Source organism: Hippoglossus stenolepis, chromosome 16, assembly GCF_022539355.2.
Source record: "Hippoglossus stenolepis isolate QCI-W04-F060 chromosome 16, HSTE1.2, whole genome shotgun sequence".
In the NCBI taxonomy this organism is placed as follows: Eukaryota; Metazoa; Chordata; class Actinopteri; order Pleuronectiformes; family Pleuronectidae; genus Hippoglossus; species Hippoglossus stenolepis.
In genome coordinates this window covers 848,085-873,787 of record NC_061498.1, presented here as the reverse complement: position 1 = coordinate 873,787, position 25,703 = coordinate 848,085, and the positions used below count along the sequence as shown (strand labels likewise).

Genomic DNA, 25,703 nt, shown 5'->3' with positions numbered 1-25,703 from the left:
CTGTTAGATTTTCCTCAAACCTGAAGAAATTGTCTCTAAAGCTAAATTCTGTTCAAACTTCTGTATTTTACTTTGAAGGGGAGGTGTGTGTGTTTCCTGGGTGAGTCTGTAGTTTGATTCCTCTGACTTGTCTCGGAACATTTTTTCATCTAGTGAACGAACCTGAGATTAGTTTGATACCGGAAACTGTGACTGACCCTCAAACACCACGGTGACTGGATTTACCTTTGTTTACCTTTTATTTACCTTTTGTATATATGTATTTACCTTTGCTTACATTTATTTACCTTTCATTTATATTGACTTACCTTTATTTACCTTTTATTTAACTTTGTTTACATTCATTTACCTTTTATATACATTTATTTACCTATTATTTACCTTTTCTTTAACTTTATTTACGTTACAGTGAAATTGTACATGTAGTTTAAGCTAGCAGAGGTTAGCTAACGATTATAACTTAGCTAACTTTAGTAACTCAACTTATGTTAATAACTATGCTCACTTTAATAACTTAGTTAACTTTAATAACTTAGCTAACTTCAGTAACTTAGCTAACATTAATAACTGAGCTAAGTTCAGTAACTTAACCTAAATAACTTGGCTAACGTTTATAACTTAGTTAACTTTAGTAACTTAGTTAACTTTAGTAACTTTGTTAACGTCAATAACTTAACTTAAACAACTTAAATAAAAGAGTAAACTTTGAGTAAATCCAAGATGTCTGAGGACGTGTTCACCCTGGACGAGTTGTTGGATTTATCCATCGGGACACCTCAGGGAACCGTGAACTTCACCGCCCTCCACGCGCTGCTCCACGCGCTGCTCCGGCAGCTGGGGATCCGGGAGCTGAAGACCCGCTGGAGGGACTCTCCCTCCGGCCGCACTGCGGGGGGTGTCCCCGGTCCCGCAGAGGTGGGACCGCTCCAGGTGGAGGGGGACGTGGAGCAGCTCCAGGAGCGGGCCGCCTCAGACCCGGGCTCCTCACCCGGCACCGAGCTCCAGGAGCGGGCCGCCTCAGCCTCAGACCCGGGCTCCTCACCCGGCGCCGCGGCGGCGGAGGACGAGAAGCTCCGGTCCCGCATCCAGAGCTGCGAGGACGGTGTGTCCGAGGTGAGGAACCCAACACTTCACCCAGTTCAAGTTATAACTGTAAACATATAAAACTACTTAATTTAGTCATTTAATGAACCTTAAACTGCACCAGATCCTCTCAATGTGTTTAAACCACTTCACTAAAGTTATTTAAAAGTGTTTGTACTGTTGTTTTTCTGTTTGTTCATGTTTTAAATCCTACAATATATTATTTATATATTATTTAGTATTTTAATTCTTAATGTTAAATCCCACCGAAAACAATGTCCAACATTCTGCTTAGTATTGAAAAGTGCTTTATGATAATAATCATAATAATAATAAATGTGTCTATTTTTGAAATCAAATTGTTTACTTAATTAAAATGACAAATTTCCTCCGTGTAAATACTGACATTAAAAATGATAATAATAAAAAATACACAAATATTACTTACACTTGTAATTGAGTAGTTTTAAGTCTCTGAATTCTAACTCTGCCTCTGATCATACATTATCTAGTTATATGATGATACTTCACAGACGAATCAGTTTCTATGTTTGCAGATATAAAACTTTTATTTGACAGAATAGAACATGCAAAGAAAAGTATTATTCTATTTGAATTTTATGTAAACTCAAGTTCTATATATTTGTTATTTTATTTATACTTAAATATGATATGTCAGTCGGGCTCTATAGTCCAAAGAAATATGAAATAATCGTAGTCTTTTTTAAACAAAAGGAGAAAGTTAGTTGTGGTGGAGGAACAGGAACAGCTCCTCTTTACATCGTGGCCCGACCGGATCCCGTACAGATAGTTATCGATCACACTCAGGAGACAGTGGAGAAGTGATGGATTGTGTTTCTCTCAGTTTGTCGACACGTTTAGGTGAAGTTGTGCCGTAGCCACACCCAGGAAGTGATTTCACACCAGGTGCTTCTGTTTTGTCGTCTGTTGTTAAACACGTGTGTGACATCACTGCGCGGCGCCACCAGAGCTGCGACGCGTTTCAAAGGTTCAGTTCAGATAAAGAGGTTCAGCAGCAGATTTGATTTGAATCCACTTTCCTGCTCTTCCTGGATGTTTGTGAGTTTCTCTTTGACTCTGAGGCAGATGATCACTCTTCTTCTTCTCTTCCCTCTCTGGCGGCTGCGGTGAACCTTTCAGCGTCGTGTTGAGCTGTTGATGACAGAACAGAACAATAGGAGATGGGCGCCACCCTGACATCTCAAATGACCCCTGCGTGTCTCCGTTCAGGTTTCTGTTGAGCTGCTGGTATTAAGAGCTGAAGATGTGAACGTCAGCACCATGCAGACCATCAGCTGTTCTCTGAGGAACGTCAGTTTGATCACAGGAGAACATTTGAAAGCTGGAGGTGTTTTTGTGATGCTGTCCAGACTTCCTGTCTCTCTGCTGATGTCGTCCCTCCTCTGTGAGATGGGGGGTAATTAGTCCCCTGCAGAGATGACTCTGGTTGTCAGGGGATGAATAGCTCTCAGGTGAAAAGCAGGACATCGTGCAGGTGATGCCGCGTCTTTCAGAACTCCACCTGAATCATTCATGTCCTCGTGGTCAACTGGTGTATCCGCTGACTTAACCATGACGAGGTGACCCGGCGTAACCTCGTCCATCTCTGTTCACCACTGTTTTTTATTCAGTGCTCATTTTACAGATGCAACAAAGTCAGTGACAAACAGGGCGACACGCAGAACTTCTATAAAACAACAAACCAGAGAGAAAGAGTCGTAATGATTCTAATAATGGTATCGACATCACGCAGTTACTGGGAGATGTGTATGGGAGAGATTCCCTTAAATTACAATGCTCCACATCACACACACTCATACATGTCAGTCCTCTAAATATGTCTGATAACATCAATAAATGATTCTCTGAGAAATCAGTGAAAGTGTGAAGAACGTTCTGTCTCAAAGTGTTTTAGAGAATCTGCTTCTTAAACTCCGTCCAGTAGTTTTGTGTCGTCTCGCTCACAGACACACAAACGTAACAAACGAACCGGGGTGACAACATCACTTAAAGCACTAATAATATAAACACTGTCTCTTTTCTACAGTTACCACTAAACCACACGTCATGTGTATCTGTTCGTACACTAGGGGGCACTCTCAAACAAAGTTTTTATTACCTCAGACAAGGAGGTTATGTTTTCACCCCCGTCCGTCTCTGTGTTTGTTCACACTGAAACTAAAGAGATTTCCAGTAAATTGGTGGAAGGATGTGGTTTGTGTCAGAGAAGGACTCATTAAATTTCAGTGCATGTTTTTGAACATTTTCCCTTTTTTCCCAGAGAATAATTCATGGATATTGATAAAATAATCAAACATACTTAGAGGACTGATATTTCTGAGTGTGTGAGTTGGTGCAGCTCATTTTGAATTGAACTGTTGGGCCTTGATGGAGGAACGAGCTCGACTGAGTTCTGGTTGAAAGTGTGTGGAAGTTCCTGATGTGACACAGTGAGAACGTCTGAGTGACGTTTCCTGTTCAAAGTGCAACAATAATCAGATTCTGTTAATGGCTGACTTTCTTATTGAGGCAGCAGCTTAAAGAGTAACGAAGGCCACTTCTGTCCAGGAGGTCGTTTCTCCTCATTCTCATGAGAATATCTTTAAAAAAACACACACATATATATATCTCTTTAGGAATTATGAATTATTCTCTCTTCTACGTGTACGGCTCCTCTTCTTCATCCTGAGATGTTTGTGTTCTTCCAGTTTCACGTCCGTCACGTGTTAGAAACCTCATCAACACGTCCACTCGCTCACTGAGAAGCTTCCACACATTGTCCTGCTGTGTCCTCACATGGACTCACTCTGACATGTTACACACATTTTACCAGGAGGCTGCAGGAGAAGATCCAGAAAATGTCCAGAGACACTGACTCAGACATTTGTTCTCACATCCACAACACATTAGGAACATGTCTGAAAACACTTAATTTGATATCAAATGCCACAGACCCAACCATCAGTGTTTGAATGGATCCGGTCACGTCTGACTCGTGTGTCGCTGAGTGTGACGACACTTATTAACTCTCTGTTAGTCATTCTCACCGTGAAGCCGTGTGGGGTCGCTATGCATCATTTCATGTCCCGGCACATTTGACACAAGTTAAACACGACCTCACATAAGCTCAGGAATGTCCTTTGTCACACACACACACACACACACACACACACACACACACACACACACACACACACACACACACACACACACACACACACACACACACACACACAATTAGAAAGAACAAATGAGATGTAGCTGTTTACTGGGCCAACAATCTCTGACAGGAAGTTTAAATAACGTGGGTAAAGAGCAGATTATGTGAAAACAGTGCAACAGCTTGATTTGTCTCACCTCTAACTTTTCAGTTGTTTGTCTTCCTCTTTGTTGAATCTCTTTGTTTCGTTCCCAGATCACAGCTGGTGACGCAGCTGTGAGAACAGTCGACCTGTTTTAGATCAGACCGACGACATCTCCTCTATCTCTTATTATTTTTGAGTTTTTATTTTAATGTTAGAAGCTTGACACATATAATGTTTTATTTTTGTGTGTAACTTCATTTTACTACGTCTCCTCGCTGCTGACACCCAGTGGCCAGAGGTGTTATGTTTCTCTCCAGTCTGGGCTACTGTAAAAAAACATGTCTGCCTCCGTAGAGAGGACCTCCTCCTGATGTAAATATAAAGTATGTAAATATAATTCATACAGTTTAGGTGAAACACACATGTGAAAACATCACTAGGATTATTTTATATTCAGTTTCTGCCACTAGATCCTTTCACCTGAATCTTACACACTGAACCTTTACAGATGAACTGATAACATTTAGTGGTAAAAGGGTAAAGTCACTGTGACCTAATGTGATATATCACAAAATCATAGTGATACTTTATACTTGAGTTTTACTACCAACAAATACTCTTCATAGCTCTAATTAAAATCCTTATAAGTCATCAAACTCGTGTGTGTTTGTGTGTGCGTGTGCGTGTGCTCCTTATAGGCCATGAGGCTCATACAGGAGCTCCATGAGCAGAAGGACGTCCTGATGGACGAGGTGAACGAGCTCCACCAGCAGCAGAAGGTGAGACGACTGAGAAAATCTAGTTTCTACTGTCAACTGGTCAAAACTGTAAACTGTGATGAATAATTGTGTATAAAATATCAGACACTAATCTTCCACCTTTATATTTAAAAGTATTTCCCCCAGAAAAGAGATAAATAATTTATTTTTATCATTATTATTTATTGATTATTATTTAATTCTCTCTTAAAGACACGTTTTTACAGATGTTCGGATCTTACCGTCTATTTGAATCATTATATAATCTTACATTTTATCTTGTCTCTTTTTTATCTGTAGCCTCTTTTAGTTTTTTATTTGTGCTCTAATGCTGTGTGATCTTCAAAATGTTTTTTAATTGTTCTTAGCTTTTTAATGTTTATAACAATAAGATCATTTGTAATTTTCTGACATATTTAAGACTTAATAATAATTGACTCATCATGTCTGGATTTCCAAACGCAACATGTGGACATGCTCTTCCTTCTGTCCTGTGTCCAGATGTTTGCGGAGACGGCCGCTGCTGTGGAGACATGCTGCCACTGTGTGGACGACCTGGACGAGTCTCTGGTGAGTAGGTGCGAGGAAGAGAACAAGATGAAAACACCGTTCATCAGCTGCACTGCTCACACCGACACTATCTCCGGCCCATTTTTCCACAATTAATATGTTTATCTCTTGTCACCTCGCTGTGGCAGAAAATTCTGAGGGACTCGTTTCACAAGTGTCCAGAGCCTGAGGAGCTGAGAGGCTGCGTGACCTGGGACGTGATGCAGTCTGTTCTGCTCAGCGACACAGAAAACCTTCACAAGGTGAGATACAAACCCTGGAGAGGAGGGGGGGCAGCGGTCAAGTCAGGCTGCATCACGAGCGCTCTGCGTTTCTTAAGGTTCAGATCCCAGCACGGCTGCTTTCTGGGTTCAAACAGCCACAGGCAAGGTTCTTATTATTTACAGTGTGTGAGGTTTATATTAACTCTCCAGAGAAATGTGGAGACATCTGTGTCAGACAGAGCAGCCATTGGCTGATTCTCCACATCCAGAAACAACCAACCACAGCACAGTATGAATTGAGCCTCCCTTTAACATTTAAAATCATGTGCACACAGAAATGAATGGAGGCAGAATGAAAACAAAGATAGTTTTCTTTATTTGAGCTCTGTGACTTTAAACCAAGATTCTGAACCAGGGGACCCTGTCACCTCTCAGGGCCCCACAGACCACACCTCCTCGTAAGGGTCGTGTTATTTTATTGGATTAACTAATTAAGTTACACTTCCTATCAGAGACAGTGTGTAAAAATACAAATTAAATTATAAATCCTGAAAGTGAAACCAATAAAGTGGAAGTGTCTCACAAACCAACGGGTGTCGTCCCAACACCTGCTGCTTTGTTCTGATGCAGCCATTTTGAGTCTTGTTTAATGTTTTGTTTCCAGTGATGTTTATGTTTACTCTCATGATATGCGTCCATTTTTCCATTGAGGTTTTTTTTTTTTTTTACAGTAACTATGCTTGGTCCTTTGGTCCACCCCCTTCAGACCATCACCACCAATTGAATGTTAAGAATCTTGAATTTAAGAATCTTGGAGGATGAATTGCGTGGTCATATAAAAGGATCACAGGCGTGGTCATATAAAAGGATCACAGACGTGGTCATATAAAAGGATCACAGGCGTGGTCATATAAAAGGATCACAGGCGTGGTCATATAAAAGTGACCACACCTGTGATAAAAGGATCACAGGCGTGGTCATATAAAAGGATCACAGGCGTGGTCAAATAAAAGGATCACAGGTGTGGTCATATAAAAGGATCACAGGCGTGGCCATATAAAAGGATCACAGGCGTGGTCATATAAAAGGATCACAGGCGTGGTCATATAAAAGGATCACAGGCGTGGTCATATAAAAGGATCACAGGCGTGGTCATATAAAAGGATCACAGGCGTGGTCATATAAAAGGATCACAGGCTTGGTCATATAAAAGGATCACAGGCGTGGTCATATAAAATGATCACAGGCGTGGTCATATAAAAGTGACCACACCTGTGATAAAAGGATCACAGGCGTGGTCATATAAAAGGATCACAGGCGTGGTCATATAAAAGGATCACAGGCTTGGTCATATAAAAGGATCACAGGCGTGGTCATATAAAGTGACCACACCTGTGATAAAAGGATCACAGGCATGGTCATATAAAAGGATCACAGGCGTGGTCATATAAAAGGATCACAGGCGTGGTCATATGAAAGGATCACAGGCGTGGTCATATGAAAGGATCACAGGCGTGGCCATATAAAAGGATCACAGGCGTGGCCATATAAAAGGATCACAGGCGTGGCCATATAAAAGGATCACAGGCGTGGTCATATAAAAGGATCACAGGCGTGGTCATATAAAAGGATCACAGGCGTGGTCATATAAAAGGATCACAGGCGTGGCCATATAAAAGGATCACAGGCGTGGTCATATAAAAGGATCACAGGCGTGGCCATATAAAAGGATCACAGGCGTGGTCATATAAAAGTGACCACAGGCGTGGCCATATAAAAGGATCACAGGCGTGGTCATATAAAAGGATCACAGGCGTGGTCATATAAAAGGATCACAGGCGTGGTCATATAAAAGGATCACAGGCATGGTCATATAAAAGTGACCACACCTATGATAAAAGGATCACAGGCGTGGTCATATAAAAGGATCACAGGCGTGATCATAAAAAAGGATCACAGGCGTGGTCAAATAAAGGATCACAGGCGTGGTCATATAAAAGGATCACAGGCGTGGTCATATAAAGGATCACAGGCGTGGCCATATAAAAGGATCACAGGCGTGGCCATATAAAAGGATCACAGGCGTGGTCATATAAAAGGATCACAGGCGTGGTCATATAAAAGGATCACAGGCGTGGTCATATAAAAGTGACCACGCCTGTGATAAAAGGATCACAGGCGTGGTCATATAAAAGGATCACAGGCGTGGTCATATAAAAGGATCACAGGCGTGGTCATATAAAAGGATCACAGGCGTGGTCATATAAAAGGATCACAGGCGTGGTCATATAAAAGGATCACAGGCGTGGTCATATAAAAGGATCACAGGCGTGGCCATATAAAAGGATCACAGGCGTGGTCATATAAAAGGATCACAGGCGTGGTCATATAAAAGGATCACAGGCGTGATACATAAAAGGATCACAGGCGTGGTCATATAAAAGGATCACAGGCGTGGCCATATAAAAGGATCACAGGCGTGGACATATAAAAGGATCACAGGCGTGGTCATATAAAAGGATCACAGGCGTGGCCATATAAAAGGATCACAGGCGTGGTCATATAAAAGGATCACAGGCATGGTCATATAAAAGTGACCACGCCTGTGATAAAAGGATCACAGGCGTGGTCATATAAAAGGATCACAGGCATGGTCATATAAAAGTGACCACACCTGTGATAAAAGGATCACAGGCGTGGTCATATAAAAGGATCACAGGCGTGGTCATATAAAAGGATCACAGGCGTGGTCATATAAAAGGATCACAGGTGTGGTCATATAAAAGGATCACAGGCGTCCATATAAAAGGATCACAGGCGTGGTCATATAAAGAGATCACAGGCGTGGCCATATAAAAGGATCACAGGCGTGGTCATATAAAGGTGACCACGCCTGTGATCCATTTATCACAGGCGTGCATAAAAGGATCACAGGCGTGGTCATATAAAAGGATCACAGGCGTGGTCATATAAAAGGATCACAGGCGTGGTCATATAAAAGGATCACAGGCGTGGTCATATAAAAGGATCACAGGCGTGGTCATATAAAAGTGACCACACCTATGATAAAAGGATCACAGGCGTGGTCATATAAAAGGATCACAGGCGTGATCATATAAAAGGATCACAGGCGTGGTCAAATAAAAGGATCACAGGCGTGGTCATATAAAAGGATCACAGGCGTGGCCATATAAAAGGATCACAGGCGTGGTCATATAAAAGGATCACAGGCGTGGCCATATAAAAGGATCACAGGCGTGGCCATATAAAAGGATCACAGGCGTGGTCATATAAAAGGATCACAGGCGTGGTCATATAAAAGTGACGACGCCTGTGATAAAAGGATCACAGGCGTGGCCATATAAAAGGATCACAGGCGTGGTCATATAAAAGGATCACAGGCGTGGCCATATAAAAGGATCACAGGCATGGTCATATAAAAGTGACCACGCCTGTGATAAAAGGATCACAGGCGTGGCCATATAAAAGGATCACAGGCGTGGCCATATAAAAGGATCACAGGCGTGGTCATATAAAAGGATCACAGGTAAAGTGAAGCACAACAGGGATTCTCTCATTTGAGAAATCGAAGAAGTAAAAGTATGAATAAATAACAGTTTTACAAGTCTGCAAATCCAACTATTTCCAAGATCGAGTTATATATATATTCACTTGAGTTTAAATCAATCAATCAATAATGAACAAGTAAAACTATTGCAATCAATTTGTACCAAACTATGTGGTTCTTATAGGAAACATTTGATAACTTATTGGGAAATAATGAACCTGTAATAACTTAAAAAATAAAGTAAAATAAATATATATATATATCAATATCAAGCAAAAAACTGAAAGATAAATGAAGATGAGATCCCACATGTCAAAGTCTCCAAATGAGTGAAATCAACATATTTAGGTCATTTGATATGATTTATTCAACATGTTTAAAATCTAATGTGGTGAGAATGAATAAAACTCAGGGATTTTAAAAGCAAAAGAATAAAGACTTAAACACATAAAAAGAGAGAGAGAACAATTTACAAACGGGTTAAAAGCTTTAAAACCAAACAGATAAAGTTCTTGTGTTGTTAACACTGAACACGTGTGGAGCTCAGAACTTTGAGTTTCTCATGACAGGAGGTGATGATCCATCCAGAAGCTTCTGTCCTGCGTCTTCACTTCAGTTACTGTGGAGGGGAAACACAAGGAAGAACCTTTAGAAGATGTGAGAACTCAAATGTCACGTTTCTTGATATCCAGAGCGTCTTCATGTGGGACAGGAAGTGATGCGTTCACTGTTCCTGCTTCGTCTGGATCCAGTGGAACAGGGACCGGGTCGTTTGAGCACGATGGCCGAGGACAGAAAGGGAGAATGAGAGCGATGGTTAATTTTTTAACTTGAAAACAACCTGACTAATGAAAAATCACCACTTTCCAAGAAGACACAGATTATAAAAAGCTCATGTGATGACTTTAAATGGTGAAGATACTTTCCCCCTATTGTTCAATTGTCACTATTAAACAGTGACAATAAGCTTTCACATTTCTAAAAATCACAGGTTGCAGTCCAAACAGGAAGTAATGCAATAAAAGACCAAATAGAAACATCAACTGTCTTTTAGCAACACAACACTGGACGGAGCTCAGCTACATATTCATAAATTTACAAATAGTCAGTGATGCAAACGTGTAGAGTCCAGATATTTCAAGGCCCTGAATAAATATGTAATTATGAGGAAGACAGATGATGATTTTGGTTCTTAAATCAATGTCAGGAGAGAAACTTTAGGTTGAAATCTGCAGTTATTTAGTGGTGATAAAGAAAGTCAAGAGTCATTTGGGCCAAATTCAGAGAAAGTCCCTCAGAATTATCTTTATATGAGAGCCCCGGGAAAACCTCGAAATGACAATGAAAAAAGTCGAAATGACAAAGACTTTGACCTTTGACCTTCAGATTCCAGAGATATCACATCAACAAGAGTGGAGCTGATGGAACCTGAAAAACCACATGACCCTCTGCTGAGGCTACTGCCAGCGAGGGAGAATAAAAAGTGAAATTAAACCCACGTTTTCTCTTTAGGAAGTTGAAAGTACAATAAGTGAGTCTGATGATCTAAACAGTTGTTAGAGTACTTGTTAGAGTACTGCCATAAATACTTTGAAGTACTTATACTGGGTACTTTCTGAGTAATCCTCTGTTAAGGTCCCTCCACAGACGTGTAATGTTCAGATTTGAGATTATTTGTTTGACTGAGAGTCACTAGCACCAAAATCTATGAACTCAATGTGAATCAGTGGTTAAGTCTCGTTATTTCTTCTTTTTTACAGGAGCGTGTTGTTGATGAGGCGGTCGAACCCGCACACACACCCCCCAACATCAACCTCACCTCCGACCGCAGCACCTCCTCCTCCCCTCGCTCCGTCAACGACACTGTCAGGAAGGCAGCTCCTCGTTCTCCTGGGATTTCTGGAGACATCTTCCAGGAAGAGTCGAGCACCCGGCCAATCACAGGGAGCTCGTCGGTCCTGTCGGCGCCGCCTCAGCAGAACACATCAACATCCTGGAAGTCCAGAAACCTGGAGCTGTACTCAGACACGGTGGAGGCTCTGAGGAACGCCGTCAGACTGAAGGAGAAGTTCAACCGGCTGGAAGCTCGTGTGGCGGCGCTGGAGGAGGGAAAGGTGGACCAGACACAGCTCACTCCGCTCAGGGACGCCATCACCAACAAAGGTAAAGAAAACCCGAGTCTGCTGTTTACATAAATGACAGCTCGGCCAATCGCAGCAGACAGAGAATATCTGCTTTTACATCTTAGAGTAAACTTTTAGATCTGATTATTGACTCTTAAAGTCGTTCTGGACCTCAGGACATTTCATACCGTTTGACTCCAGATGTGCAGGTCGTGACCTGAGGAGCTTTTCCTGCAGCTGCTTCACTATTTACATCAATGTTTGATCTTCAAACTGTTTTTAATTCTTTCCTCTTGTTTGTTTCCATCAATTCATCATTTCAACTGTTTCAGTTAAATTACGTTTGACATATTATATGTTTGTTTAAATGGTTTGTTGTTTTATTTAGGTTTTCAGGATGTGTCTAAAAACCTGATGGATCAACTGAACCAGCAAACAGCTTTGATAAGCAGCCTGAAGAGTGATCAGGAGAAGGTGAGTGAAAGAAAAGTGAGGCAGCCAAATAGTGTCTCTGGACATTTTCGGGATCTGCAGCCTCCTAGTAAAATGTCAGAGTGAGTCCATGTGAGAAAATGAGAAGAATGAGTGAGTGGACGTGTTGATGAGGTTTCTAACTAACGCCACCGGGAGAGAGAGCACGTCTGAAAACAGGTTTTATACCTCAGCTTTTAGAGGAACACTCGAGTGAAAGGGAAGACATCATGTGAGAGTGTCCCTGCAGAGACAGACGTACAGTGTGTGTGTGTGTGTCAGAGCGAGGAGCTGGTGACCGAAGTGAAGACCACGATGCTTCAGCTTCAGGCCGAGTGTGAGAACCTGCAGGAAACCACCAGGAGTCTGCAGGAGGACAGCCGACAGATGCAGAGCCACATCGAGGTGAACACACTGTCTCTACTGAGCCTTCATGTTCCACTTCACAGCCAGAACACGATGATACATGTGTAATAACTGATCAGATAATCAGTCGTTACGTTTTATTACTTAAAACAAGGTATTGGTTTTAATATTGACACTGAAAATATGTTAACACAGTTTTGATCCACTCACTCAGAATATCTGTGTTTCCCAATCATTTTGAATCATCACCCATTCAAATACGGTCAGGTCATATCCAGGTTATTAATACTTTGGTTGGTAGAGATCAAACATTCACTGTGAATTGAACAGATGACATCAGCCATGAAAAGGAATCTTTGTCTCTGGAGTCACGTTTGTTGTGGGTTGTTTCTTCTGGTGTAAACTTGTCGTTGTGTGTCTTCTCACCTGAAGACAGCTGACAGATGTGCTCTGGACAACAAAGTGAGTCGTCTGCAGTTTGACTCTGTGACGGAGCAGCTGAACACCATGTTCCACGAGCTGCTGCACAAAGTGACGGGGCAGGAGCAGGACTGGCACAAGGTCGTGGACAAACTCTCCACTGAGATGGAGCACAAGGTAGAGATCCCCGGTCAGGGACCTCACAGGTCTGTAGAAATGAGCTGTGTTGTTATTATGGTCTGGGATGATGTCCGGCCTCCGCTCTCACCACAGCTCAACAGGATCGAGTTGGACTCTGTGAAGAAGCAGCTGGAGGATCGATGGAAGAACATCCACGAGAAGCTGCAGACTCAGGGAGCTCCAGAACACGACGACGCTGCCGGCATCAGGAAGTACGAGTCTCTTTGTGTTTACTACCAGTTTCCAGTCATGCGGGATTCATCTGGTACCGACACACAATATTTCATCATGTGGAAAACAACAACTACACAGTGATGTTTGTGTTTTGTTCCAGACAACTTGTGGACAGATTTCACTGCCTCTCCTGTGACCGACCTGTCGTCAAGCACACGCCCGGACCGTGAGTCCAGACTGCACCTGGTCAGAGTTCAGTGTGTAGAGGAGCTGAGCAGCCTCACATATCACTGAGCTGTGTGTGTGTGTGTGTGTGTGTGTGTGTCACAGGTACGTGGTGACGCTGCCCTCCACTCCAGCCTTCCCCTCACACAAGTCCATCCGGCCGTTCACTGTCTACGCCCTGGAGCAGGTTCGACAGCACTACAGGAGGTGAGATCTCTTCACCAGCAGGAGGCACCAGAGTCTCAGTCTTCTTTGTTAAGGACTTTATTTAAACTGGTAAATCTAATAGTATTTAAATACATTAAACACCATGATGACTAATGAGAAAAAGTAAAATGACATGTTTATGTTTTCAGCTCAAAGAAATGTGTCCTATTGTTTGTGAATTCTTATTGATGAAGACCTTTGGTAAGATGAAGAGCAGGAGAGATTCACTGTGATGCAGAGACAAGGGAAACGCTGATACAGGATCAGCAGCCGCGACGACATCCTGAGGCCTACCAAAGTCTGTCGCTGTTAGCCTCATGTTAGCTTCAGCTCAGTAGAGACGCTGCAGCTCTGGTTTGATTTAGTTAATGATGATATCAAAAGGGGCTGAGACGTGATGATTGACAGCTGAGACTGACTCTCAGTTCCAGGAGCGCTTGTTTCTGTACGACCTCGATTCCCCAGCGTCTGTATCCCAGATGTTTTAGCTTCATTTCTGCAGGAAGTGGAGACGTGACTTTATTTACAGTCAAACTCTAAAATAACACTTTAATGATGATGAGTAGAAACTGCAGCAAAATGAGACTCAGGGAAAAGAAAGGTCACATAAACACACAGGAAGTTCTCAGAGGAACAGAAGTATATAACAGTTCATATTTGAATGAGAGCATGTGACTTTAGTTTCTCTCTTCTCACGTCTGGATGTTTCTCTCTGGCCGAGCAGCGAGCGCTTCACAGAGACGACGGACTACAGTCACGTGACCATGTCGCGGAGCTGCGGGGGCAGTCACACCGTCACCGCGGCCCACCAGCGCCGCAGCGGCCTGCCGACCATGAAGCACCACAGCCAGCCGGAGGTGGACGGTGGGATTCAGGTGGTGACGTGTAGTTCCAGTGTACAGACACACACAGACACACACAGTGAGTGAGGACACAACCTGTGACCTGTGAAAGTCTACTCTCTAAATGGATTCTGTTTGTTTGTTTGTGTGTCTGTGTCTGTCTGTGTGTGTCCTGATGGTCAGTCGGAGGAGGTAGACATCCTTGGAATGGACGGACACATTTACAGAGGACGCCTGAACGGCCCAAACATCAGAAGCACAGAAACTAAACTCCCTAGGATCTCCACCAGAGACGGTAAATGTCTGTAAACCTCATCAAGCAGGAAAAACATCCTGAAACATCGAGGCTACAAAACATCCAACTCAACGAGTTCCAATATGAAGAGGTTCACAAAGCTCAGAACTTCAAACTGAAGAAATCAGATCCACACACTTCACATTTGGTCCAGAAGCTCTGTGACGAAGGTTTAAGTGAAAAGTGGTTTCACACCTGATCGGACCTGATGTTGTTATTCGTCACTTTCTGCTGTTGATGTTTGAACGTTTCTGTCGCTGAAGGTCTGAAGACGAGAGACAGAACCAAAAGTTCACCGTCACACAAAGCTGCTGCTTCTCCAGAGGGAGGAGACAACACAGCACCTCACAGTGTCAGGAGCCGCTCAGGTGAGACTCACACAGACTCACACAGACACACACAGACACACACAGACACACACAGCGTTTGATGACTTATAAGGATTTTAATTAGAGCTATGAAGAGTATTTGTTGGTAGTAAAACTCAAGTATAAAGTATCACTATACAGATTGTTGTATCACAGACTGTAAATAAAGACGACATGACGGCTCCCATAAGTGAATCCAAAGTGTCTTCATCTCCCCCTGGTGGCTGGCTGCAGTATAGGTCATGAACCCTCCTCCTCCATGTTAGCAGGTGGAACTTGGACCAAACCCCAAAACAATCCAAGTAGATTTGATTTGGTTTCACTGGTTTGTCATTTGATCAACGTATCAACATTGATCCCATTGGTTCAAAATAATATTTATAAAATCTCATTACTCTTAGAATATTAAAAATCTATGAATACTGTCGATATTATTAAAATATTGTCCTCTGTGCGTCCAGCCTCCAGCAGCTCGACTCGTGATTGGCGGCTGTCGACTCTGGGCTGCTCGTCTCAGAGCTCCATCACAGCACCGAGAAGCTCAGAGGCTGCAGACAACAAGCAGGGCGACCTGTAGGGGGCGACACTGAGTCTGTACTGTTTCACCTGTGTAAGGAACTTCTGTAGGTAGGACGCCACCTACTGGAGGTAACAGGCTTTACTTTATTGAGCTTGGTTCGTTGTGGAAACACACATTTAGTTTTTTTAACTTCTGTGATCAGCCACTTCGAATATTGTTAAAAATAAAAATAATAATTTGTAATTTAATAAAGTTGAGTGTAAATTGTATCACGTCCTGTTGCTCCAGAGGATTTTTAATCATAATGCATGAAACATATTTCATTCAGAGTTTAAGTTGCCAGAACATGTTTTCATTCAATTAAAAGCCAAACACAACTCTATAAAATCTATTTATCACATTTATTCTTGAGGTAGTTGATGTGTTGAGCTGCAGCAGAGACACTGATCCATAAACATCAGAGCTGTTGTGGGGCCAGTAAACCTGGAGGTTGCGTAACGCAGGGAAACACAACACAAGCTACGACGTTCACATCCTGTTCACAGCACCAGCAGCAGGAAGGTCGCGGGGGGGTGAGTGAGGCTGAAAGCAGAAGTCGTCACAGAGGAGGAAGGAACAAAGTGTTTCCTGTCATTGAAGAATTCACTTTTATGTTGAGTCTATTTCTGTGGCGTCAATGTTCTCATTCTGCTTCTGGGAGATCAGATTCTCTCTGGTGAGAATTCTCAACGTTTAAATGACGACTAGAAACTTTCAGATTAAGACTTAACATTAGAAAATCATGAAGATTAAAAGCCACAGATACAGATGAAACCCTCAGACGTTACTCTAACGTTACTCAATAAAATACAGAACTCAAGTAAAAGCACAGAAGTGTTGGCAGCTAATAAGCTTCTGTTTAATTCATTTACAGCCCCTCGGAGGGTTTCAAAGAAAAGGCTTCAAAATCATTTGGTGATAAAAATCGTTGGAAAATTATAAGAAATGAAAATTTCTTATAATTTGACTATTTGTGAATAAAATGTGAAATAATATTTACAACCTTAAACTGTTCTGCAGTATATTATTTTATGATATTATTTATTTTTTACAGGCGCTGGTGCCATTTTCTCAATTTATATTTTGGTAAATGGACAGAAACACACGTCAGCTTCCTCCCACTGTTCAGACATGAAGACAAATGTCTTTAACTCACTTTAACTCAACACTTGCTCTTCGAGTCCCGTTGGGACGAGGTGACAAACAGCTCAACAACCACTTCCTTCCTCAACCTTCAGTAACGAGTAAAACCACAAGTGCCTCTCAACCGTTTGCTCTTCCAGTAAAAACCCCCGACGCCACAGGAAGTAGATCATACCTTGTTTTATTAAACATATAAATACAAATCTCAGCAGAAGAAATGAACTCGAGAGAAATCTCTATAAAAGAGTCATGGATCACAACAGAGTGAGTTTCTGAAATATCGTCCAAGTGATAAGAACAAAATCCTGAATGGAGAAAAAGTGTCTTAAAGATCATTTGTAAAATCCTCAGGATGTTTGAGACTCAAACTGTGTCCGGCCTCCAGCTGACAGGACGTCCACAAAGACCTGAACCTGCCGCTGACAGCGAACGCGTCAGGACGGACGAACATTCAACACGTTAGCCTGTTTGATTTAAAGGAAACATCTGCCCTCAGCTCACAGCCATGAGAAGACATCTGGATTTAAAAGGATCATAACAATGTTCTTACTAAAATCAGACATTTCTCCTTTATTTCAGTATCGTCACGTGATCTTCGAGTCTGCAGCCGTTTGTCAGATTTGCTGCAGTAATCTGTCTGATGAATTAAGTCTCGATAATCATTTCAATCACATTGCAATCCAAACATTTGATGGTTACGTCTGAACTGAGTAAACTGAAGAAATCTGTTCTCAACACTATTTCTCTGAGGTTTTACAAACAAAATGAGTCGATGAACCGAGAAATGGGCCGATTAAAAAACCACGTACGTAGCGTTTAAAGACAGTAAATCCCAAAGAGGAGGAACATCAACACGTCGTCACCTGTTCTCTAACGTTAATCTGATTTATTCAGACAAATTCACAAAAACCTAAATGAACCCAGAAAAGTCAAACCCGTCACACGGCTGCTTTTTCTTCGGGGCAGATTTTTCCATTAAAGTAAGTTTGGATCATTTCTGCGTCACATGTTAAAATATGATCTCATCACGTGCTGGAGCTCAACATGTCGCAGCTCACCCAGCCCGACGAGCTGGAACCAACCTGCTGGACAATAAAAACAATAGAAACACAGGAGAAGGTTGATTGTCTGTGAAAGTGTGAAAAACGAAACCTTCTGGATCTGAATCCCGTCTCTTCCCGACATGAGGTGACGTTTTGTTTTTCACAATTAAAACTTGACACTAATCTACAGGTGATTTTTAAAAATGTTTTATGTTAATTATAAAAGAGAGAAAGAGAACAGAAGAGTCTCAGGTTGGTTTGTGGATCTGAACAATCATTCAGGTCTGAGGAGACGGATTTTACCCGAGCGTCCGTCTTTAGTTCAGTTTGGACTCGTCTAAACCCTCTGATCCCGACTGTGAATACATTCAGAGCGCGTGGGGCCTCTCCCATTCAGACAGAGGTAGGAGTGGTTGAGCGTCTGAAAAGGTTGTGTGGAAAATCACTGAGTCGGCCTCGAACCGCTGCACAGACAGAAACACGGTGAACCCCCGTCCACGGCTCAATCGTCTCTACGCAGGTGAACGTGTGTCTTGTCTGGTGACGGCCTCTCGTTATGGAACTGAAATCCATCACTGAAGCTGGAGGATTAGAACCCAGCTCCTGCTCGGTCACCAGCAGGACGAGAAAAGAACCACACGGGGAATGTGGCATTTTCCAAATCATCAAATTATTGCGCGTTTTGTCCTTTTACCAAATTCATCCATCATTCATGGTGTTTTTCTCCAGCTTCATCCACACGGACACGTTTGAGTCTTTAGGTTGTCGGTGACCTGCTGGTCAACGTGGACACGATGAAGACGCAGGAGACAAACTGTTCGTCTTCAGTTTCCTCAGGAGAAGAAGAAGCAGGATCTTCGTCTTCTTCACACATGAAACCCCCCCCCCTCCCCATCTCCTGCTCCCCAAACAGAATCTTTTGTCGCCATGTGACCCCACCGCCCGTCCTGCCCCCCCCCCCACAGTCTCATCTCTGACCGTGGAGTGCAGATACGACAGGGGGCTGCTGGGAGCCGCTGGGCTGAGACACCGGGGGCCACATGGGAGTCTGTTGCATGTGGTAGTGGTGGTGGTGCATGTGGTGGCCGGTGGGCGACGAGGGCGGCAGCCAGGCCGGCTGGTGGCCGGGCGGCGACGAAGCCCAGAAGGAGCCAAACCCCGACGTGGAAGAGGGGGCCGGGGGGGAGCAGGCCATGGACGCCTGGGAGGGGCCGCTGCCGACGCTGGGGCCGCACTCAGACGCTCGTAGTTTGGAGAACATGGTGATGGCGTCGGGGAAGTTCGGTGGCGTGGCGGGAGTGTTTCTGGGCGTACACATCTGTGGGAAGAAAACGGCAGAAAGATTCTTCAGGTTAAGACGAGACGCTTGTTTATTTACTTGCTCAAAAGTCTGATTTACTTTGATACTTGTCGCAAAAACACATCGTCATCATGACCATGAACTTTTATAAGTAATTATATATAAAAACAAAACACACAATACAACCAAATATATAGAACTTGAATCAAGAGAATAAACAACAACCCCCCCCACACACACACACAGAAATAGAGGGTCCGCTCAGCTGTGCGGGGGGGGGTATATTTAGATCAAGTTGTGATCAAGTCACTTCCAGACACACACACACACTCAGGTTGTTTCTGCTGCTTCATGTTTCCTTTATAACAGTTTGTATTTTAATCCTCTTGTTTTTTATCATTATTTTCAGTGTTGAAGATGATTTTTATATTTTAAGTATAAATTACTGAGAAGTATTTTAAACAGAATTAGATGAAAGTGAGGAGACACTCAGATTTCAGTAAAAAGTGATAAACGGAGTCTAACACGAGGGCCGACAGTGTGTTCCTGCTCCTCCCCTCCAGGGGGCGCCGGTGTTCACATCAGATCTGTACGTACTTTATAAACAATAAGACGTCTCATGACTCCGTCAGGCCACAGGGGAAGAATGACTGACACACACTACACACACTACACACACTACACACATGACCCTCATGCTTTAACAACAACACAGAACCGGTTCTCTGTCCTGCTGACGACCTGGAACAAACCATCTGAGTGTTGAGCTGCTTCCTGATGTTAAAGATCTCGTGTTCCAGGCAGTGACACGTTGTCTTTTCATTATAAAACAGGTTGAAGTTCGACAGGATCTAAACACGAGAATCATCTCAGTTTCTGTTCAGAGGAAAACTCCACGAGAGCGACAGCGTCTAGTCTGTGATTGGCCTTTGACACGAGGCGGAACCTGGCAACACAGATGTTTCCAAACTGAAATGTGGTCGTGTGGATGAAGCCTTCAAGTCCAGCAAGACTCAGCATGTTGTGGTTGTTCTGTCACTTAGAGAACTGCACTTTGAGTTTCTTTAGTTTGATCATCAGACTTCATCACTTCACACAGGAGCCGAGAAACGGTCTGAAACTACAGATGAGCTCATTCAGCTTCAGAGCAGGAAACTGTCTTCTCACTTCAATTGGACTGAAACCACGGTTAAGAGTGTGTGTGTGTGTGTGTGTGTGTGTGTGTGTGTGTGTGTGTGTGTGTGTGTTTCAGGATGTGTGCAGCAGCCATGTTTCCAGTCTGCAGCTCGTCCTCCTGCTCTTGTTTAGTGTACGTGTCTCTCTCTCGCTCTGGGAGGAGTGTGTGTGTGTGTGTGTGAGAGGCGGAGGCAGCCGGGGTTTGTTATTATTTTGGGTGCAGTGCGATGACATCATCTGGCTGGAGGCTGTGCAGAACAGGACTGAACAAGGCTGCAGAGGAGTGAAGCAAGAGGCAGCTGCTCCCCCCCCCGTGCAGCCATGTTGGCTCACTGTTACAGAGACAGAACCAGTGATGCAGCAATAATGAGCCTTTAATCAAAGATGAACAAACAGGTTTTTCACTGAGCCGCCATCAACACTACGTTTAAAACCCTTCCCTGTTGCTATGGTTACGCCTGGTGGAGTTTTCCAGCCTCTGAATCAGAGACTTGTGTAAACTGGTCTGGTTTTAGTTTGAAAACTTTGAGGTTGTGTTTTGGTCTGAACAGAAACTGAGACTTCCCAGGGTCCGTGAACGCACCCCGTAGGAAGCCTTCAGGGGCTTTAGGTCTAAAACACTTCGTAACTTCAGTTGAGTTTCTGCTCTAACACAGTTTACCCCCCCCCCATCACAGTGGTGAGCAGATACTGAGGGAATCTTTCAGTGAACTGTCCCTTTAAACCCCCGGGTTGAGTCCAGCAGGTCAGCGGGTGCATCCGCCCACCGTCCAGAGGATCAGCTTCTGTTTAACACACGTCTGGAGTCTCCTCTTTACTGGTTCATGCACTTACCATCTGGTGGTGGTGACTGGGGATGTTCGCCTCCTGGAAGAAGGAGCTCAGGGCCGTCTGGAGAGACACAGAGACGAGGGAACACTTACACTTTGATTTGATTGAAACCAAACAACATTCAGCAGTGATGAATTTGTGGTGTTTCCCTCCGTTTACAGAGGGAAGCAGACAACATGAAGCCTCCTGCTGGAGGTGGAGACGAAGACAATAATCAGAGACTTGATAAAGATGTGAACAGCAGCTTTTCGTGGCCTAACCCTCTCTGAGCAAACAAGGAAACAAGTCGGCTCCTTGTTCAGTTCCTCACGCCAGCGTGAAGGAAAACACACTTCATGACCTGCCAGACAGAAAGCGGCTGATAGCAGCCAGTCCAAACACATTCCAGCCTGATTCATGTTAGTGACGGGTCCGAGGTCGACAACATGAGATCACCTCCGGCTCTCGGAGACTGAGACACACTGTTTGCGATCTTTTAGGATATTTCATGGGTAATAATTCATCAATAAATCTAAATCATAATCAATAGAAGCTCACAAGGTCGTCGTCGCTCCAAAAAAATAAATCCCTGCTCTTACTTTTAACACCGTGGTTCCTCGTTCGTAAAGTTTATCACGAGACAAACCTGCCTCCTGTTCACACCATGTGATCAACGTGTTCTAACATTCATAACATACAACACGTTTTCTAACCAAACTATCCATGTCCATCAAGTCCCTGAAAGTACAGATCACATGACCCCTCACAAACACTGGGTGGGCGTGTGCTGGTGTAAACAGAGGAATAACATCTGGTCTCCTCCACATGTAAACATCTGTATAATACAGAATTTAAATGAACAACAGCAAAGACAACAAGGTCGTGACACTTGTACTTGATTCTCCGTGTTGTTTCTACTCTGGTGGTTTTCTGCCTGAAGGAGGTCATGTGACAGGAGCCGGACCAATCAGAGAAGGCTACGTCATGACCAACAACCCAATCAGCAAGAGGTTGTGAGCGTGATCGTTTCCAAACATCTCAGTTTCTGTTCGTCCAGAATAAAGAGTTTTCAAACCAGAACAGAACCAGCACGGTTACAAACTTCTCCGGATCTGAAGCAGAGCTGATGTGTTTCAAATGAAAACAAAGCCTCAGATCAGACAGGGCAGGGGGGGGCTTGTTTTACTGCTCAGCGTCGCCTCCATTTCCCTTCACTGGCAGCCTCTCTCTCTCTCTCAAGAGCCTCAGTGAATGCAGTGGTCCCCCTCACAGGCTGGTTGTTTGACAACAGCAGTGGCAGCGCAGGAATGTGCCGTACAACGTGACACACATATCAAAGTGTGAAAGCTCCTCGCAGCTATTGTGTGAAGAGCCACAGAATCCACACTGCTCTTTGTCTCCGCTCGGTTTGTTCTGCAGGACGGTTTGATGAGCATCACTCACCAGTGTCTCGTCTGTCCACTCACATTTCCTGTAAACACAAACACTGTCACAGAGAGGAAACAACTCGGTGGAGAACGTCATCTGTATGAAACGTCCTGAATCAGTGGTTAATGTCACAACTCAACCAGGTCTGATCACAGCTTGTTGTCTTCACGCTGCCGCGATGACTCAATAATACAAGTCACCAGAATGACTAACTGATTACTTTATGCTACTCTCCATCTTTAAGGGCCTGTAATCAAACCCTCGCTTGTGATGACACATTTGAGGAAACAGGAAGAATCAAATTCCAACCAGAGTAATGTTTAACAGCTCGTCTCACAGACGCAGAACCAGTTTGAAATGGTATCTGTGTTTTCCTGTCGAGTGACGAGCGTCGTCCTCTCAGCCTGAATCAACAGCGTCCAGGTAACGAGGGGAGTGAGTCACTGCAGGGACACAACAACGTCTCAGCTTACGACACAGACAAGAAGCTCATCTCACAGAGAATCTTTGATATTAACCACTGGGCTGTGATGGAAGTCAAAACACCCCCAACAAGTCACGGCTCTGATCAAAATCCTGCACCTCTCAGCTCAAGTCCCTGAACGCAACACAACAACCTCCACCCTCGCCGTTTTCACACTGATCCATTGATGAGCTAATAGATTCATTCTTTTGTCTGCTTGATGTCAGACAGCAGTGACGTGTTCCTGAATCTCACTTCATCAGAGAACGTTTAAAAAGCTCCAGTTTAGTGTCACGGATGAGAAGCTGCGATCAGAACAAGTCGCCGGTTTATTTCATGTTTCTTCCAATCGATCAGCCACTTATTGTCCATCAACCTCCCAGAGTCTGAGGTAACGTCTCCATGTATGAAACGGATTCATCCGTCCAATCGTCTCGGCTTTAATGACAAACAGCACAGGAGGAGAACAGCTGGAAGGATGAAGCATCTGAACTGTTCTATAAATAACTGAGGAGAAGAGGATCAGTGTCAGTTTGTCTCCTGTAAAAACCGAGGAGATGGCGGCTCCGTCCCAGTGGAGACGTTGGGACAGACATCGTCTCTGACAGAGAAGTGTCCCAACAACCTGTTGGTTTGTGAGCTGATGCTTTGAAGCCACAGTTTCACATTTTCTCCAGCGCCATCTTGGTTTTTTGAAACCAGAAGTGACCATATGTGGAGAATCAGGGGGTGGAGCCTGACCGAGTCAATCACACTGTATGTTCACTAAATTATCATCAGCTGTAAGAGACGTCACGATTGACAGCTGACACTGAGTCCTGATTGGTCGACCCCATGTATTTGACCTTGACTTCACAGACTCTGACTTCAAATGTCGTCACCACCACAAGATGGCAGCTTCTTCCTCTCTGAGATGTTTTGGCTTCATTCTGGAGGAAGTGAAGCCTCGTCGTCCATCTTGTGTTTACACTGTAGGTTTATTATGACTTTAACGGTCTCGTGCTGCTGATGCTAATGTAATTCAAATGTATTATTATGAATGTTTCCCTGAGTTGTGTGAGTGCAGCAGGAACCTGCGCTTTAAACTCTGCGGGGATGTGAACACAACTAAACACTTTACATGAGACCCAGCGGCCGGCGGCTCGCGGGCAGGCCGAGCCCGAGCCGCCGCCGCCGCCGGGCGGAAGACTCCCGGGGACCCGGAGGATGTAAACAGACCCGGAGCAGCCCTCGGTGCTAAGCTAACGTTAGCTCCAGGAGCGCATGGTGGATGGAGCTGAAGGAACCGCACCGGGCTCCGTGAGAACCCGCCCGCGGCTCGTCCCCAGCGGGGCGGGCCGCGAGCCGCAGCCGGGCCGGAGCCCCAGAGGACGGACTCACCTCGAACTGCCAGTGGGCCGCCTGGAGCAGCTGCTTCGCCTGGTCCGCGGCGCAACCCGCGGTCAGGACGAACTGGTTGATCATCACCTGGTGCCGCAGCTCGTCCATGTTCACAGACATGATGTGCGCAGCGAGCGGGACACTGACGGGACACTGACGGGACACTGACCGGGGGGGGCTCCGGAGCTTCAGTCTGAGTCTCTGAGTCTCTGAGTCTCAGCATCAACAACGTTCTGCTGTCATCACCAACAACAAAGAGCAGAGCGACGCTCATTGGTCAACTCCGCAGACACAGACCACTACACGAGCGCTGATTGGCTCCGCATGGGACTCGTTTAAACTCATGGTGTGCTTGTTTTGTGTATCAGGGACACTCCCGGTGAGTGGAGTAGAACAGCTTCAGTCGATGCTGTCGACTCCGCCCCTCCGCGGTTATCCGACGTATCTCAACACGCGCTTTATTCATGTCCCACACTCTGACGTCATGTGTTTTCACGCCGCTGATTGGCTGCGTCCTGTGACCGGAAGATAAACTGCAGACATGTAAACACAGTAAATCTTTTTGTTCATTCAAAGTTTAGAAGATGATCATTTTATAAAAACCTTTTTAAAGCTGCTCAGACAGAAACACAGAAATACAAAAACACAAAATTCAAAAATACAGAAACGCAAACATACAAACATACAGATATTTTTATGAGAACAAAGAAAAATCTATAATTGACATATTGACATAAATAAAACTTACAGTACAACACATTTTAGATACAATATTTGTATAGTCTTTTTTGTAATTGTATACAATAATATTGTTTTTTTTATTTTGTACTTATATCATACATCAATAATTAATGATATATGTTTATATCATTAATTATTTATTTTGATCTCACACAGTTTAAGTGAACGAACGATCAGTATAAATAGAAATCTGTAGTATTTGTGTGTTTGCCGGTAACAGTGAAGAAGTTCCCTGATGTGAACGAGCAGCTGCAGCAGAGAGGAGCCGCCTGTCGACTCTTCTTCTCATGGGAGTGCAGATCTGTGTCGGTGAATAATTCAGCTGAGCTGCAGCTGAAAGCACATGTGACACAGGGACTTTATCTATTATGTATTGTTGCAGGCTGTCACCTGAAGAAACACTGAACTCACACTGCTCTCTTGTAGATTCACGGTTAACGTTCTATTCTTCCACAGACCAATCGTGTGAATCCAGCTGGTT

At 43.9% G+C, this 25,703-nt stretch overlaps 2 protein-coding genes across 2 annotated transcripts; one reads left to right on the top strand and one right to left on the bottom strand.

Moving 5' to 3' along the window:
• Window positions 1-537: 537 nt before the first annotated feature.
• LOC118123315 lies at window positions 538-16,664 on the top strand. The gene is made up of 15 exons (XM_035180662.2): window positions 538-1,113; window positions 5,108-5,188; window positions 5,669-5,737; window positions 5,866-5,979; window positions 11,269-11,671; window positions 12,020-12,105; window positions 12,385-12,507; window positions 12,901-13,065; window positions 13,162-13,280; window positions 13,403-13,468; window positions 13,573-13,674; window positions 14,399-14,552; window positions 14,700-14,811; window positions 15,075-15,179; window positions 15,641-16,664. Exons 1-15 carry the CDS (start codon window positions 721-723, stop codon window positions 15,754-15,756), a joined length of 2,208 nt encoding a protein of 735 aa, XP_035036553.2. The 5' UTR covers window positions 538-720; the 3' UTR covers window positions 15,757-16,664.
• A 382-nt stretch (window positions 16,665-17,046) lies between these two features.
• ubald2 (UBA-like domain containing 2) lies at window positions 17,047-24,751 on the bottom strand. Its single transcript, XM_035181715.2, has 3 exons — window positions 24,482-24,751; window positions 21,235-21,291; window positions 17,047-19,242 (listed from the first exon to the last, which is right to left on the bottom strand). The coding sequence occupies exons 1-3, from the start codon at window positions 24,599-24,601 to the stop codon at window positions 18,892-18,894; spliced, it is 528 nt and encodes a 175-aa protein (XP_035037606.1). The 5' UTR covers window positions 24,602-24,751; the 3' UTR covers window positions 17,047-18,891.
• Window positions 24,752-25,703: the final 952 nt, after the last annotated feature.

Coding starts and splice junctions, on each gene's coding strand:
- ubald2 (XM_035181715.2), bottom strand. CDS start 24,601: ATGTCTGTGAACATGGACGAGCTGCGGCACCAGGTGATGATCAACCAG. Junction 21,292..24,481: donor CGGCCCACTGGCAGTTCGAG/GTGAGTCCGTCC, acceptor GTGTCTCTCCAG/ACGGCCCTGAGCTCCTTCTT. Junction 19,243..21,234: donor CCAGTCACCACCACCAGATG/GTAAGTGCATGA, acceptor TTCTTCCCACAG/ATGTGTACGCCCAGAAACAC.
- LOC118123315 (XM_035180662.2), top strand. CDS start 721: ATGTCTGAGGACGTGTTCACCCTGGACGAGTTGTTGGATTTATCCATC. Junction 12,106..12,384: donor TGAAGAGTGATCAGGAGAAG/GTGAGTGAAAGA, acceptor TGTGTGTGTCAG/AGCGAGGAGCTGGTGACCGA. Junction 13,469..13,572: donor GTCAAGCACACGCCCGGACC/GTGAGTCCAGAC, acceptor TGTGTGTCACAG/GTACGTGGTGACGCTGCCCT.